Here is a 17,711-nt window from a genome sequence, read left to right on the forward strand (position 1 = left end):
TTACAGGATCTTGCTTTAATCATGCCATCCTAGTCTGGATTGCACATGGTTAATGAAAACAGGAGAGAGCAGAAAGTATGTTTCAGCTTTTGGAAATATTTAATAACTTTCCACTTTTTAACCACTTTTTCTTTACCAGACTTGAAAGCTAGTAGTTTATTGAGAGAGTAATGCAGGAGTAACAAATAGAATAGTTGATAACTTTCCTTCAAGAGTCTACAAACTAGTGTTGTAATGCCCAGTTCCCAGTTATCTAAAGCAGTGTGACAATTCTTTGGAAATCCATATACTTTTACTTACCCACTAGAAACTAATTCTATCCATTATTGACTCCCAGGTTGTCTCTACTAAGAAAACTTTTCAGTAAAGATAAAATGTATACCTATGTTATGTAAAATTTTCAAATTTGTATATAAGCAAATCATTTAATTTATAATTCTTTATTACTAAAGGATTATTTACATGGTATTTAAGGCATAATAAAAAATAAATTACAATACAAAAGTTCTCTTTAGGAAGGAGACACTATATTACCCCTTGAGTATTTAGCCAAGATTCAAGCTACAAGTTTGCCGGAAAAACTCTCCATGAGTTTTTAACTACTTTTTATTATACCTATAGAACATGCAGACCATCAGTTTGAAGAAATATACAGTTGTAATATTTTCAAAGTTGAATTATGAAGAAAAATATAAACTGTGGATTAAAGATAATATAGACTTCAGATCTAATTTTTAGTTGCAAAATTGACACTGAATATGTAGAGAGACTTTTTTAAAGGTACCTCTTCTTTCCATAGCTCACTTACAAAGTTTACTTTATCTACCAACATAAGGAGGAAAAAAATAAAAGTTTGTATCATTCAGTTAAACTAGGTTTGATATTTCTTTGCTATGTACTCAGTTCTCTCTTCCTTAAGATAAGCAAGTGACTTACAACCAAAAAAAGGAAGAAAAAGAAAAATTTAATCTCTTCCAGTTCTCAGAGCTTTGCACAATACTGCACAAAATTATCATTTAGGTTGACCTTTTTTCACCATCCTTAAATTTTTAAGAGTTGTAATATACTATTTCAGAATACTTCTATTAAACTGCTTAATGATTTCAGTCTGCAAATGAGCTTAGCTTTGCTCTGCTGTAATAGATATTGAACTGAAGGTAAAATATAGTAAGCAAAACAGTCATTGCTCATGAAAGACCTACATTGTTGATTATTTTTCACAATGCAGAAAAAAATTGACAGGTGAATCATCCTGAGGTGGCATTTGCCAATGTATTAGCATTTATGTAACTTTTGTAGATATTGTGATTTAGACTTATACTATTGTAAACCTTGGATTTATTACAAAAACCAAACCAAAACAAAAACACCCCATCGCCTGGAATACTGAAAGAAATTCAACAAAGCAAGATGTGTCTCATACTTAAGGAGAACCATTAAAAACAAATCAAACAATAGTTTGAATTTGGGATTTACTGTTAATCAAAAATAGCTGGGAGACCTTTTAATTGAAAATGTTAGAAGGAAAGATAGTAAACTTTAACTTTAGTAGCAAGATTATTGGTCTAAAAAACATATGTATGAAAGGAAATGTCATGACAGACAGGTTGGCTTTTATCCCTTTTGATACAATATATGTGTATATAAATCATACTTAATAAGGAGCGTTTGAGAGCAAAACTATAACTCCTTAGTTTACAAAAGCTAAAACTCATTTGAAAAATATTTGCACTCTGAAATTAAATAAAACCTTAATAATAAGACTGTATGTGAGTCTGACGGTATCTGCTCAAGAGGAGCCCTGTGCTGCCTACAGAAGATATTGCTTTTATAGTTGGGTATGTGCTGCATAATTCATTGGAAAACAGGGCACAACTGGAAAAGCCAAAGAAAGGTTTCTGTTAACTTCAGGTATCTGTATCTAAGGTTCTTGTTCTTGAAAATCTTCAGTTTCCTAAAATAGAAAACAAAAGTTTAAATGGATAATGTGTTTGTGGAGAGTGCAAAGAGTGCAGTAGGAATACCTGGCTTTATGAATTTCGTACATATTGTTAAATCAATTCTCTCTCTCTTTTTTTTTTTTTTATTGGTTATTTAACCCAGGGATGCTTAACCACTGAGGCCAATCCCCAACACTTTATTTTTTATTTTGATACAAGTTCTCACTAAGTTGTTTAGGGACTCCTGTCTCAGCCTCCTGAGTTGCTGGGATTACAGGCTTGTGCCACCATGCCAGGCTATCCTCCATTTCTTAAGGAAAATATTCTTAAATTTATTTCCCCCAATTTAATTCTTAATACAAGAAGTTTCCTGATTCTTATTACATGTTTCTCAAAGTCAATGTCCTTTATTCATAGCATCCTAACACTTGGCATGGATACTTGGAGGATCTACAGCTCACTCACATATATTTTATACCCACCTTCATTATAAACAAAATCAAACATACAGAAAAGTAAAGATGGTATATGGAATTCATCCACCATCTAATTTTAAAATATTCTTTTTTTTATTTACTCTTTTTGGCTGAAGTTCTTACAGCAATTTACTGGTATTTACCCTTATTTACTCCCATATGCGTTTTTTTAAAGGGGGACATTTTCCCACATACTACAATATCTTATTACACTTTATAAAAACTAACAATTTCCTGATGTTATCCATATGCAACATTTTCATATTCAAGATTTCCCCACTTGCCCTCTCCAAATTGTTTTATATCTAGTTCGTTCAGATTTGTATCCATCCAGTCAGGGATCACACATTGCACTTAATTGTTTTAGTCTCTTAAGTCTCTCAAATTTCTTTTAATCTAAAACAGTCCCATCTTTAGTTTCCATTACACTGACTTGTTAGAGAATCTGCTTGATTTTAAAAAGACATAACCTTTGGAAAGTACTCCCTGATACCAAATTTGGATTTTTGCCGATTGTTTTGGTTTGGTTTGGTTTGCAACACTTTACCACTGAGCTACATCCCCAGCCTCTGATCTGCAGTCATCCACCACAGCCTCCTGAGTAGCTGGGATTACTGGTATGTACCACCACATCTGGCCAGTTTTGGTTTTGCAATCCAGTCACTCTTATTCATCTCCAATTTTATAAGTCCTTGAGGTTTTTGGGTTTTTTTTTAATGTTTTGTAATTGTAGATGGACATGATATCTTTATTTTATTTATTTTTATGTGGTGCTGAGGATCGAACCCAGTGCCTCACACATGCCAGGCAAGTGCTGTGCCACTGAGCTACAACCCCAGCCCCCTCCTTGAGGTTTTTCAATGAAGCTTTAACATATATAATGTGACTCTCTTTGCAACTAATAATAGTCTATAAAAATTTTCTCCCATTGAGGAGACCTGAACAGAGTTTTACAGATTAAAGTAATTAATGTCAAAAATATTCTGCTAAGTATAAAATTCAGTTTACATGTCTTGATTTACAACATCCAGAAATTAAATATGTGGTCCTAATTCAGAGAATGGGAGAAATTCTGAGCATGGGAAAAATAAACCATCCTACCTTTTAAGCCTGATAAACCTGAAAACTGGAAAGACAAAGTTATTCACTAATAAAAAAAAAAAACTAGATTTATAGAGCAGTAACTAATTTAGAGGAGTGAAACCAATTCCAAATAATTCAAAAGTTCTTCAGCAAAATGCCAGGCAGATCTTTAAATCACTCTCTTAATGCCATATTGGTTTACAATAAAAAAGAAGAAAAATCAGATGATTATATTAATCATTTATTTTTAAAAAAGTATTTATTTACATGTTGAAAGTTTATTCTTGGGGAAAAAAAGTTTATTGGAAACTTTTGGTAAATATAACCCCAAAGCTTTAAAAAAAAAAAAAATTAGTATTCTCTCAGTTTTAATGACAGTACGGTCAAGCTTCTTAATCCTTTGTACTAAATTCAGTCAAAGGGATAGCCATTCATGAGACTGGAACCCTGACCCAGAACCTCTAATTTCATCTATGAAATACCTCACAACCATATAAAGTAATCCAGGCAATCCATGTTAGAGGTGGACCAGACAGGTCAGAAAACTGAGGAAAGAGAGCAACCCATTTGTGAGCCTCACCATCTAGAAATGTTAGTCTGTGTCTTCTAAATAAACAGAGACCTTTTCTTGGTTGAGCCTTTCCTCTTCTTTTCTGTAACAAAAAAGCAGAAAAAAATGTCAGGTGAACAAAATGGGGGGGTGCAAATATTTTTCAGATAGTGTGTTTCCTCCCCCATTTTTTAAGAATTGCATTCACCTGGGAGTGGATCCAAGCTTAGCATTAAACTGCCAGTGCTATCTGACTAGAAATACTTATTCCTCCACATGATCCTGGGTAAATGAACCAAGGCTCTTTTCAGAATATAAGGGAATACAATTTGGGACCTGATTTGGGAACTTGAGAAACTTAAAGCAAACACCTTACTTTACCATTAGTATCTTTCTTCTTATTTCTACTCCTGTGCAAAAAAGAAAAAATTTTGTGTTGACCTAGAAGTTATCTTTATTATGTTCTATTCAAACCAGAACCTCAGAGGTGGGTTTCTTAGACTCTTTAAAATCAATTATATTTGTTTTAGCAAATATTTACTGAGGAAAACAACCAAATGGTGCTGAGACAACTATATATCCACATTCAAAAGAATGAATTGGGATTCCTACCTCAGCCATATGTAAAAATTAACTCAAACTGCATCAAAGACCTAAATGTAAGAATTAAAATGATAAAAACTCTTAGAAGAAAATGTAGGTATAAATCTTCATGATGATGATTTCTTAGATGTGACACAAAAACTCTAGCAACAAAAGAAGAAACAGATAAGTTGGACTCCATCAAAATTTAAAACTTTTATGCCTTAGGGGCCAAATAACACAGACTAGGTGAGCTATTATGGATATCTCCACATACACATCCATATATCTTCAAGTTCCAGATGGCAAACTATACTGATTCCTAGGAATAAGTGCCAATCCACAATGTTAAAAATGTTCCTTGCATGAGTGTTACTTGTCAGAAAGGCACCTCTTGTTGTCCCTGCTTTCCCAGCTGTGTTCAATCTTTGTCTGACCAGAGAGGGACTTTTCCAGGCCCACAGAACTGTGGAGCATTTCTGCTCTGGGTCACTCAAGAAAGTGAAAAAAACAACCCACAGAATGGGAGAAAATAATTGCAAGTCATGTATCCAATAAGGGATTAGTTTCCAAAATACATAAAGAACTCTTACAATTCAGCAATAAAAAGATAAGTAACCAGCTGGGCACAGTGGCACATACCTGTAATCCCAGCAACTGAGGAAGCAGATTACAAGTTCTAGGTCTGTCTCAATAAGTTAGTGAGACCTTGTCTCAGCTAAATAAATAAATAAGAAAGGGACAGAGATGCAGCTCAGTGGTAAAGTGCCCATGTGTTCAATCCCCAGTACCAAAAAAAAAAAAAAAAAATGACAAGTAACCAACCCAATTTTAAGATGGACTATCTGAATAGACATATCTCCAAATTAGATATGCAAATGACCACTAAACACATAGAAAAATACTCAACATCATTAGTCATTAGGAAAGTTCAACTCAAAATCTCTATGAGCTAGGCACAGTGGCGCACGCTGGTAATCCCAGCAGCTCAGGAGGCTGAGTCTGGAGGATCTCAAGTTCAGAGCCAGCCTTAGCAACTTATTGAGGCCCTAAGCAACTCAGTGAGACCCTGTCTTAAAATAAAATATAAAAAAAAGGGCTAGGGATGTTGCTCAGTTGTTAAGCACCCCTGAGTTCAATCCTTGGTACCCCCACCAAAAAAAAAAAAAAAAAAAAAAAAAAAAAAAATCTCTGTGAGATACCACTCCGTGTCCACTAGATGGCTATAATTAAAAAAAGATAATAACCCATGATGGTAAGGACGTGGAAAAATTAGAAGCCTCATGAATTGCCTATAGGAACGTATAATATGGCCATTTTGAAAACAGTCTACAAGTCCTCCTAAATTAAACAATGTTCTCATATGACCCAGCAATTCCACTCACTCCTAGGAGAATTAATGTGTCTACAAAAAAAACTTATAGATGAATGTTCATAACAACATTAGTTACAATAGCCAAAAAGTAGGAAAAAACCTAAATGCCCAACTGTTGATGAGTGGATAAATAATATGTGATATACCCACTTCAATGGAATATTATGTAATCATTGAAAGGAGTGAAGTACTGAGCTGGGGTATGGCTCAGTGGTAGAGTACTTGCCTAGCATGTGCAAGACCCTAGGTTCAATCCCCAGCACCAAAAATAAATAAATAAATAAATAAGCTGGATGTAAAGACCATATACTTTATGATTCCATTCATAGGAAATGTCCAGGATAGGCAAAGCCCCACAAAGACAGAAAATAGATGAGTAGGTGTCAGGGGTTGGTGGGAGGGGAAAATAGAAAGTGATGACTAAAGTATATGGTGTTTCTTTGGAAGGCTGTTCAAAAGGTTCTGGAATTGTTAGTGATTGTTGAACAAATTTGTGACTATTAAGAGGGTGAATTTTATGTTATATAAATTTTATGTCGATTTTAAAACAGGTTTATTGAACACCTACTATCAGCACAGCAGACTTTCTAATGTACTGATCCATAGGGACCCTGCCAACTACCTAGCCCATTGTTCTTAAGCATTCATGCTTTACTTAAAAGTAAAGGATATTTTAAGTTGGAAATGTTGCTCAGTAGTAGAGCACTTGCCCAGAATGCTCAAGGTCCTGGGCTTATTCCCTAGTAACGCCAAATTGAATAAAGTAAGGGATATTTTAGAAAAGCTTTACATAAGCAGGTTTTTATGACATGAAATTCCACATAGTAAAGAAATTCTGTGATGATATCTTTTTGTAAAATTAAGAAAGCCTTTGTCAAGTTCATATTCACAACCTAATTTATCTGTCCTGTGACTAAGAAGTCTTCTATGTAGGATTTATTCAACAAGAACGTGTGTTCAACAATTATTTAACAACATTGCAAAATACCAGGAGTCACAATAAGAAAGTGTTAGAAAGTCTTTCCCATAACTTCCCAGCCTTACAATTTTATCGCCACCACTTTATGAGCTCTTTCAGCCCATCGCTTTTTCCGGAAATGCTGGAAGAGGACCACCACAATTACTATTATCACCATCAGTGCACAGGCAGAGCCGATAGCCAGAGCCAGGAAGTAGATCTCCGAGAACTGTACTATGAGGAGGAAAAGATCAACTGATCAACTGAGGATTCTAAGAATAGAACTGTGAAGAAATCTAAAGACATAACTGGGATGCATTTCATCATTAAATGAAATCTTCCTTTCTCCTACCTTTATGTAAAAAGTACCATATGACCTTGTAAATGCTAGCAGCAGTAGGAAAGCCACACAGACTACTTTAGTGCTTCTCAAAATGTGATCCTAGGAGTAGCAGCAACAGTATCACTTGAGAACTTTGGAATGAAAATTCTCAGGCCCCACCCCAGACCTATTGAGCTAGAAACAATAGGGGTGGGGCCCAACAGTCTGCTTTTAAAGTTGTCCCCCAGGTGATTATGATACATACTAAAGTTTTAAGAATCATTGAGTCAGCTAACTTCCTAGTGGGGTAGGATTATTGCTAACATAATCAAATCTAGGACCTAACCCATTTCTCCTGGACCCCATCTTACCTCTGCCCTTGAGTCAGTCAGTTATTCAATTTATTAAGGTCCTACTGTGCTCCAGGCACTGTGATACAAATGAAAAGTCAAAAGGACATTACTCTCAAGGAGTTCTTGCCCTCAGAAGATAGGCAAGTAGATCAGTAACTAGTCTAATGGTTAAATGATGAAAGAGAGGGAGCCTAGGGGGAAGGGTCCCAAAAGATCAGAGTCTGTGAAACCTGGTTCTCCTGTTCCTTAATTTGATTTATGATTGAAACTTCAATAAACCCTTAGAGCCAGGAAGGACATCAGAGAATGTGTAGCTCAGGAGTTTCCAGCCTGGAGCCCATCAAGAAGGACAGAGAAAGGGGAAATGATCACAGTCCCAAAAACTTGTGTCTCTGGTGTGTCTCCACTTTTTGTGGGAAACAGGGCCATGACTTTCATTAGATTCTCAAGAGTAGTGATTCTGATATGTTAAAGAACCAATGATTTCTTATCTAATCTGTTCATTAGAAGAAACTGAGATCCAGAGGCATTCTGTTACTTCTTTCAATACCCAAATGACTTCTCCAGATTATATAGCTCTTTACTGATAGGACCTTGAGGGACGGTTTTCAAGTGTACTAGGAATGAAAGAAGGAAATCCTACCACTTTATGGACTTACACATTTGGAGTAGTAATGTGTGTCAATTAAGAGGTACACAGAGCTAGGTTTTAATACCCCCTCTACTTCTACTAGCTGTTTGATTTGGGGTAATTAACTCTCTTGAGCCTCAGTTTCCTCCTGTATAAAATAGAGATAAAAATATCCATTTCTTGAATTCTTATAAAAAATAAAAACAATTCATGTAAATCATTCCATGCTGTACCTGCTCATAATAAGCATTCAATTTTTGGTAACTAATTTTCAGTACAGGTCAGAATATGGTGATTTTCACATTTATCATCTTAGTTTGTCCTCACCATAATTACCATATTATTTCCAATTTACAGATGAGGAAAATAAGATTGATGTACAGTTACAGATGGTAGCTATGACTCACACACAGTTCTACAGCATTTCAGAAACTGTTGTGGTTTTTGTTCTTTGCAACCTGGCACCATTTTCCAGGTTGTTCTTTATAGGAGTGCAGGCAATACAATGCACTAGTTCACAGCACAATTTTAGAGTCAAAGATGGTTGGGTTGGAGTCCAAAGTTACTCCATTTGCCAACTACATGATTTTGGGCAAGTGACAACCTCTAAGAGCCTCAATTTCCTTGTTGGTAAAATGGGAGATACTAAATGAAAAATAAACTGATGAGATATGTAAAGCACAAATAAAATGTGTCATGTAAAGACAGGTGGGAAGTACTCAGTAAATGTCGCTGCCATTATTGGTGTCTGTCTCCGAGGGTAGTGAGGATGAAGTGAGATAGGACATGTTGGGCCCTTTGGACAGTGCCTCGTACACTGCAGGAACTCAGTAAGTATCTTGAATAAATAGAATGAACAGACCTATTGTTGGCCTCTTATCAGAGAGTCACTTCCTCTCCCTTTCACCATCTCAATGCCATTTTTGTAAAAGATTCCCTGATCCTTTTGCTTTACTTTCTGTTTCTTTCCACAACCAAACAAAGCCTTTCTCTCTTTACCCTAGGATTCCTACTTCCCCTCTGTAGTTCCCAGCACTAGGCCCCTCTCTACCCTTTCAACCATAACAAGAGATTGCCTCTCTTTTCTACCAACTTTCACATCCCCAAACCCTTTTCCCCCACATAACCTACCAGTGTGCACAACGCTGAGCCGGATCGCCCCTACCAGCCCATCAACATCAGGTGGGTTCTTCACCTGGCAGGTGTATGTCCCATTGTCATCAAACTGCAGTTTCCAGAGGATAATGGAGACATCGTACCGCTCAGGGTTCCCATCCCAGACCACCCGGTCCTTGAACCGCCCACTCATGGGTTGGAAGGGATCCACATGGTAGTAGAAGACCTAGAGAGGAGAAATGGCAAAAGTGTGTCATTCAGTACCCAGGCAAGGAGACTGCGATGAGGGGGCGGAAGAGAAACAGCAAGCCCAACTGTCCCATCCACAACTCTCTCATAGGAATCTTGCTTCCCCTCCCCTGGTCTGTCCAGGTCTATCAGTCTCTATCCCAAGAATGTTTCCCAGCTTACCCCTGTGCCTGTTGCTAAAAAAATACAGGAAGAGTGAGGAAAAATGCACTGGTTTAATGTTTTCCTAACCAGGGGTCCCCTAGAAACTAATGACATAATCTACTTACAAACTGTTCAGGCCCCCCATCTCGAGGACGGAAATTCCAAGTCACTGTTAGTGCATTACCCACGGGAGCAAAGCTGGAGAAAGTGCATTTTAACCGAACATCTGTCCCATTCACAGCCTCCACTGCCCCAGAGGTGTAAATTTCCACAGCTTCTGTGAGCCAAAGAGCTGCAATAAAAGGAATAAGAAGGGTTAAAAGAAAATGTGGCCTTGAGAGAACTATGACACTTTCAAAATAAATGTCTGAGTAGGGAACAAGCAGAACCGTGATGCCCAGCTTGCTTACTCACCCAGTCTGCACAGTCCGACCCACCTACATGCAGCCCTGACACTCCCATGCCCTGACAACTCAAATACCACACAGTGAACCTTCCTACTGCTTCGACTTTCTCCACCGCCTCATGGCACTGACTTCAGAAGTGCTATAACAAACTACAAACACTAGCAAATAAAAAGAAGTCAGAAGCACAGAATTAAACTTCCTAGCAGGTAAGTTTTCCAGAAAGAGTCCTCATTAGATAGGTTTCCTACAGTTACTAGTCTTCTGCAGAAATTGGATTAATCAGCTTCCACCAGCCTGTGTTTGCCTGCATCCTGGGACCTTTATACCATGTGGCATATTTTACCATATTGACGTTTAGAATGTGTGTGTTGGGGCAGTTTCAAAACCACAGTGGGTCTCTCTCTAGCAATCTTTGTTTTCCTGGTGCTGCACAGAGTTCCAGGCAAGACCCACACACAGAAACCAAGTGCCAGGTCCTACCAGCAGCAGGAGACTGAGAACAGACACACAAAAATGGTGTGTAACCTGAGATTAGAAAGCCCTCTCTGTACTGGATCACTGGCAGCAAACACACCGAAACCTGTTTGTCCAAAGCAATCCCCCCCGAAACAACTACAGTTTCAGTAAAGTCCAAATTAAACCACTGCAACTGTGTCTCAGGCTCCCACACAAAACTCTTGCAACTTTTCGACAATTAACTATCTCTATCGTGTACGCAATAAAAGAGGAAATGCCAAGAGGAGCTCGCCAGGTCTTACCTGTGAGCTGTAAGCCAAGGAGAAGCGCCACACGCCCAGGACTCTTGCCATACATGAGGGAAACCCAGTCCTGGTCCCAGAGACCAGACCGGGCAGACTCGGGGCTCCAGCACCTGCCAAGATCGGTCCAGGAAGAGTGGGAGCCGCGTTCTCCCGGAGAGGGGAGTCTCAGTCCCTCACCTATGGGAATCTGAGCTCCGAAGCAAGCCAGTCGTGACTCATCCCGACCGGCCGGTGCACTGTGCTGGAATGAAAGGTGGGGACTCCTCTCAACGCCCTCCTTCCCTTCCTCCGTCCCGCCCTCCACACTACCAGCACGTCTGCACAAAGGTTCCAAACTCTACAGTCCTCTCTTTACTTTTCAGTTCATCTGACTGGGCTCTGGCCTCTGGATGGCCTCGGAAACAGCCAGAGGAGGTGGTGCCATTCCACAGCGTCCCAGGTTGCTTTGGGTTTGGCCCACACGCACCCTTTCAAAACAGGCTTGAGGTCGCCCTGGGAAGTGAACAGCAAAGCCACCTTGCAGAGATTCCACAACCCACAGCACCGCCCGGGGCCCACCGTAGCGTAGGGCTGAAATCGCTGCAGCTCTTCAAAACAAGAATCTGAATTCCTTAGGACCCTGAAATGACAGAGAGTCTTAACACCCTCATTTTTAGCCAAGTGTTACCACAAGAATTTCTGCGCCTTTTCTACCTTGTAGTTTTCACTGATACCGAGCTGAAGCAAATCTCAATGTCTAATGATTCTTTTCCTTTTAAGGATTTAAAGAAGAATCAGGACAATTACAAAGTGTTTTCCTGCTCCGCCTTTCATCTCCACAACCCCCCACAAAGTAGTCCCATTTTACCAAGGAGGACTCGGAGAGCCCAGGGAAGGTAAGTGATTTGCCCAAGGTTGCACAACCAACCAAACAAACTTTAACTCTCCAGTGTAGTGCTCTCGCCACAAAATACCCGCTGATATGAATAATCAGACAGAGACTTCTCAAGGCAACATCTTATAATACCTTTTTGTGCTTCACATTTTATCTGCCATTTTTAGGGCAGCCATCTGTCTGAGAAGTCTGAAGAGTTGAGGAATTAAAATGAGAAAAAAGGCCTCCTTGTCTCAAGGAGGCACAGCTTAATGAAGCAGCACTGAACTGGGATGATGAAGACTTCCCATGTGGCAAGGAAGTCTGCTAGACCAAGGGTAGAATCCTAGCAGAGCTGAGTTGCCCTTGTGCCCAGATTAGCAGTCTGGAAACCAGTGATTCATAAAGTCTCCTAGCTGAACCCTGGAACAGAGAGGTTACCAGGAGTGGGAGCAAGGAGCAGGATAAGTAGAAAAATAAAACTTGAGGCTGGGGGTGTGGCTCAGTAGTAGAGCACTTGCTTAGCATGCAGTGAGGACCTGGGTTCAGTCCCCAGCTCTGAAAAGAAAAAAAAAGTAAAACATCATAAAGAGAAGGAAAGAGAAAATTTCGCCAAAAGAGAGGCAAATTACAGAAATGAAGAAAAAAGAGAAAGATGGTGTTGGTATGGAGGAAAAACCATGTCGGCACCAGCAAAAATCCATTCTGTTAGAACCAAGAATCCCAAGGGCTGCCTCAGATGGAGAACAGTCATGTGGGAGCATGAATCTGTTATCATGATGTTTCTGATAAAAGAGTGTCTGCCTCCTTTATCAGCTTCTAGGTCATTCTGAGCAACCTGAACTCAGAGTGCTGGCATACTGGTGGACCTTTAAAAATGGTTATAAGTAAAGTACAACCCTCTGGTATGTAGGTCAGAAGAGGTCAGCCATGGGGTCTAAACAAAAAAGAGATAAAAGAAATGTGATCCTCTTTGGTAGGTTTTTACTCTGCAGGAATATGCAGGAGAGGTAGAGGGTTTTGAAGGCCACAGAAAATTGCAAAATTTGGTGAGAGAGGTAGCACTACTGAAGAGGTGAGGGACACAATGAAACGCAGCAGGAGAGTAACCAGAGCAGGGAGATCTGAACAGACTGGCCGTTGTGGAGCAGAAGAACCCCTCCCGCCACCAGACGCCCTGAGAGCTGGCTGCCAGCCCTGCTCTGAGGGCACAGCTGCCCGGATCCCATTCCTCGGCAGAGGTCAATTTCCTGGCTTTGTGCTTGGCAACGCCCAATTCCTTACAGTTAACAGGAGAGGATCCAAGACACCATCCCCTCCCTGGGTGAGGAAGGAGGCCAAGGGCTGAGCTCTTCAACAGAAAATGCTAAATAAAAAGGGTGATTGGCCCTCAGAGTTCCCAAGATGCCAGTCAGCAGCACTTTAATCAAAACTGGAGGCATCTGCATACAGCCTAAGTAGTATTCACGTCTAGGCAAATGAGAGAAAAGGAAAAGGAATTCTGGAGATTTAAAAGAAGAAAAATGAGGGTCTAAAGATGAAGCTCAGTGGTAGAAAGCTTGTCTAGCATGCCTGAGGTCCTGGGTTCAATCTCTAGGGAGGAGAAAATGGAAAGTTCAATCTTCAGAGACATCAGTTTTTTTACGCACTTTACTAGAGAAAAACCCTGATTGTCATTCAGATTTGTGACATACCCATATCTTTGAAAGCATCTCATCTGGATAAAGTATATTGCAGAGGAGGCTCGAGGGGCAGGCCAAGCGGGAAGGGGTGCAGAGCTTCTATTCTCTTGCTGTAACATCTGGTCACATATTAGCCACTCTCAACTGGGATTAGTCAAGACCAAGTTCACACTCCTTAGATGACTAACGGGGCCCTGCCCACATGAACCCAGTCACCCACTGGTCTGCTGCTCCTCCCAGTAGAGAAAGAAGTAGAGGATTTTGAAGACCACAGCAAATTGCAAAACTTGGTGAGAGGTAGAGTTACCCAAGAGCTGAGGGACACAAGGAAATGCAGGAGAGTAACCAGGACAGGAAGATCTGAACAAACGGCCTGTCTGGAGCAGAACTCCTCCCGCCAACACCACCCACCCTCCAGAGCTGGCTGCATCTTCCTCCCATGCTTTAGTTTGAGGGTTGCTCTGGTCCCTGTGGATCCAAGACACCGTCCTCATTTGCCCAAACATTTCGCAAAAATATTTCTGATGGACATCTAGACCTCAGCCAGTGCTAAACTCACTGGGGACTCAAACATAAAAGGACAGCTGACCCAAATCAGCATTTGTAAAAAAAAAAAAAAAAAAAAAAAAAATTGTCTTTTTCAACATCCTCTGCAAAAATATGGTGTTTTTTGTTTGTTTGTTTTTACAAGATGAAATCAGCATTCTGCGAAGCAAGGAAACAAATAATTTACCTTTTACAGTGGTTCAAATAAAGCACTTGTGTACTCAAAAGTTGCTGTCCACAGGTCCAGTGTATTAGGAAAAATTTTGTTGAATGTCTGATACATGCACTTTACTAGAGAAAAACCTGGGTGAGACATAGAAAGTAAAATAAGGCATTTCTGCTGGGAAGGAAACGATAGTCTAAAAGAGGATGGGAGGAGGAGAGTGTGTATAAACAACTAATTACCATATTTATGACTCTAGAATTCAGTTCTACAAGGATAAACAGGAATTCTGGCTGGAGGAAAGAGAAACAATCGCCTTCCTGTCAGGGGAGATGGGTATTCACAGGGACCAGCAGTGGCTCTCAAAGCTAGGGCATGGGGAGGAGCAGCAGGCCAGTGGGTGGCCAGGTCCTTGTGGGCAGGGCCCCCGTTGTTCATATAAGGTATGTGGACTTGGTCTTGACTAATCCTGGTTGAGATTGGTTAATATGTGACCTGATGGTTCACCCAGAGAGGGCATGGAAGCTCTGTACCCCTTCCTGCTTGCCTTCCCTCATCTCCTCCTCTCTACCCTCTGCAATATTCTTTATCATAAACCGGTAAACATGAGTGCGTGTGCCTTTGTGCGTGTGTGTGCACACGTGTATGTGTGCTGTGTATATGAACCAAGAAGAGTCTCCCTAGAGTGGAATTACTTTGTCCCAGAACCATTAAAAAGGAAAAAGGAAGAAGGGAAAGGAGGAGGAGAAACCAAAGATATCTACCACCACGCACTCTCCTGGTTTTCTCATGGGCCCCTGGCTAGGAGCCAAACTACAGACTTAATACCTGTTTCAGAAGGCTCGGGAACTCCCTGCCTTTCCTAATCAACAGCTCCAATCTACAGCATCATTTTTTGGTTTAGAGAGCTTGTTAAAGAGAGGAAGGGAGGATGGCAGAGTCCTAGCTGAGAGGAAAGGTGTGTTCCCGGTGTTCCTCCTCCCTCGCCTCAAGTTTCCTAGACATACTGCAGATCAGATCTGGGTCCTATGAGTTTAGAGAAAGAGCCCGTGGGAGGGAACACTCTCCTGCCTCCTCACCTCCTGGCAGCTTTCATCCACCTCTCCAGTGAAGCCTGGGGCTCCTCTCCTAATTATAGAGGAGAGGTGGCAGCCCTCTTTTAACAAGCCCAGGGAAGAGACTCTGAAGTTTAACCCTTCACTTACTCTCAAGGGAAGCTAGACAGATTGCACAGGGCTGGAGAGGGGGTGTTTTTGAAGATAACTTTGAAGAATCTCTCAGAGGCTAAGGTACTTTACTGATATATTTATCTATCTTCCTGAGAACCACACATGCCACACCCCAAATTTGGGGGCACAATTTACATTTTTATTGTTTATTGATGAGCATAATATTTCCTGTTATTCTATTACAGTTATCTCTTGTTAAAATTGGTTACCATGACCAGTTTTCCTTCTTAAGAAATTAATTTATCTCCAGAGAATGGAAAGAGTTTTTTTCTTTTTTTTTTTTTCCCTACTACACTCTAGGAGGCATAGCCATAGAAGCAAGAATCTAACCAAATCCAAGATCCAAATCCAAACTCAGCCACTTACTGGCTGTGTGACTTTGGACAGTTGTTTAATTTTCTGTGCCTCAATTATCTAATGTGCAAAATGCAAATAATAGCATCTGCCCCATAGACCGAGTATGAGAATGAGGTGAAATACTGTATTTGACTAAATATACTCTATGCACACTGCTCACAGAAAATATTCAGTAAATTTTAGTTGTCTGTGATTATATTTGGTTAAAATGTTGAACAACTATTCCTATGACCCCTTTGGGTAAAGATCTGGCATTTTCTTTTCTTTTCTTTTTCTGGAGATTGTTGAAGTTTATTAACAATATCCCTGGATATAGAAATGTGCAACATCCCTGTCATCATCACAACCACTACCACCAAAACCATTACCCCTACGCTCCTCATCACAACCAGCAACACTCCCACCATCATTATCCCCAGTGTCACCATTATCTTCATCATCATCACCATCTGGCATTTTCTTATATAGCTAAACATATAACCACCCTAGCACTTCCACTACAAGGAATCTACCCAAGAGAAATGAAATCATACATCCACAAAGAGATTTGCAGAATATTCATAGAGGCTTTGTTCATAACAGCCCAAAGTTGGAAACAACCCATCTTCCCATGAACAGAAGATTCACAAATACACTACAGAATATTTCCACAATACTACTCAGCAGTAAAAAGGAATTAACTGCTGCAGCCAAATGAATGAACTTAAAAAATACGCTGAGCAAAATTACCTAGTCATAAAATTGTGCATACTCTTTGGTTCCATTTATATGAAGTTCTAGAACAGGAAAAACTGCTCTTTGGTGGAAAAAAAAGTCATAAAAATAGTGTTTGCCCTTGGAGAATAGGGGCAGGAATTGACTGGAAGGGCCCAAGAGAAGATTCTCTATAATATGAATGTTGCACCTTGATAGGAGTTTGGGTTACACAGACTTAACACAATTGTCAAAACTCTTTGAGTGGCATATATTTAAGATTTCTGCATTCTATTGAGTGTAAATGTTAATATTTTAAAACAGAATTGTAAATAAATATTGAGTTCTCATTAATGTTGGAGTATCTTTGGGGGAAGATCCTGATTTCTTCAATTCTGTTTTTTGTTTGTTTGTTTGCAGCACTGGAGATTGAATCCAGAGCCTCATCATGCTGTGCAAGCACTCTACCACTGAGCTAGATTCCCAACCCTGCAGTTCAGTTTTTACATGCATCAAAAAATAAGATGGAACCAAAGTGGTGGCTCACACCTGTAATCCCAGCAACTCCAGGAGGCCGAGGCAGAAGGATCACAAGTCAGAGGCCAGCCTCAGCAACTTAGTGAGGCCCTAAGCAACTTAGTTCGAGTTGGGCTGGGGGTGTGGGTCAATCCCCAATACAAAACTAAATAAATAAATAAATAAGTTAAAGAAAACTGGGGAGGTAACTCAGTGCTTGACTAGCACATGCAAGGTCCTGGGTTCAATTCCTAGTACCACACACAAAAAAAGAGATGGATGGGTATGTAGACGAGTAGAGGAATGGATAGATACATGATAAGGCAAGTATAGTAAAGTATTATTTGAAGAATCTGAATGGTTCATACAGGTATTTACTATCAAATTTTTGTACATTTTATGCACACTTGAAGTTTTCTAAAATAAAATATTGGAGGGAAATCTATTCCATCATTCACAAAGTTTCTTTAGCATTACATAAATGATAACATCAAATTTAGTAAGTGTTTGAGTTTCGTTATTTCACCTTATTCTAATTAGAACACTGGTAGTACTTATTTATTTATTTATTTAGGTACTGCAAGGTTAACCCAGGGGCGCTTTACCACTAAGGTACATCTCCAGCCTTTTTTTTTTTTTAACCAAAGAGTAATGTGCCAGGTGCAATGGTGCACACCTGTAATCCCAGCTACCTAGGAGGCTGAGCCAGGAGGATCACAAGTTCG

The 17,711-nt window shown here is 39.8% G+C and overlaps 1 protein-coding gene and 1 long non-coding RNA gene across 2 annotated transcripts; one reads left to right on the forward strand and one right to left on the reverse strand.

Moving 5' to 3' along the window:
• Positions 1 to 1,815: 1,815 nt before the first annotated feature.
• On the reverse strand, positions 1,816 to 11,244 carry Mpzl2 (myelin protein zero like 2). The gene is made up of 6 exons (XM_047516574.1): positions 10,945 to 11,244; positions 9,905 to 10,071; positions 9,402 to 9,612; positions 7,051 to 7,198; positions 4,080 to 4,152; positions 1,816 to 1,954 (listed from the first exon to the last, which is right to left on the reverse strand). Exons 1-5 carry the CDS (start codon positions 10,997 to 10,999, stop codon positions 4,092 to 4,094), a joined length of 642 nt encoding a protein of 213 aa, XP_047372530.1. The 5' UTR covers positions 11,000 to 11,244; the 3' UTR covers positions 1,816 to 1,954; positions 4,080 to 4,091.
• On the forward strand, positions 9,307 to 17,127 carry LOC124958498 (uncharacterized). The gene is made up of 3 exons (XR_007103903.1): positions 9,307 to 11,386; positions 11,707 to 11,822; positions 16,891 to 17,127. It is a non-coding gene; the product is annotated as an uncharacterized LOC124958498 (long non-coding RNA).
• Positions 17,128 to 17,711: the final 584 nt, after the last annotated feature.

The sequence above is a fragment of the Sciurus carolinensis genome, chromosome 11 (assembly GCF_902686445.1).
Source record: "Sciurus carolinensis chromosome 11, mSciCar1.2, whole genome shotgun sequence".
NCBI lineage: Eukaryota > Metazoa > Chordata > Mammalia > Rodentia > Sciuridae > Sciurus > Sciurus carolinensis.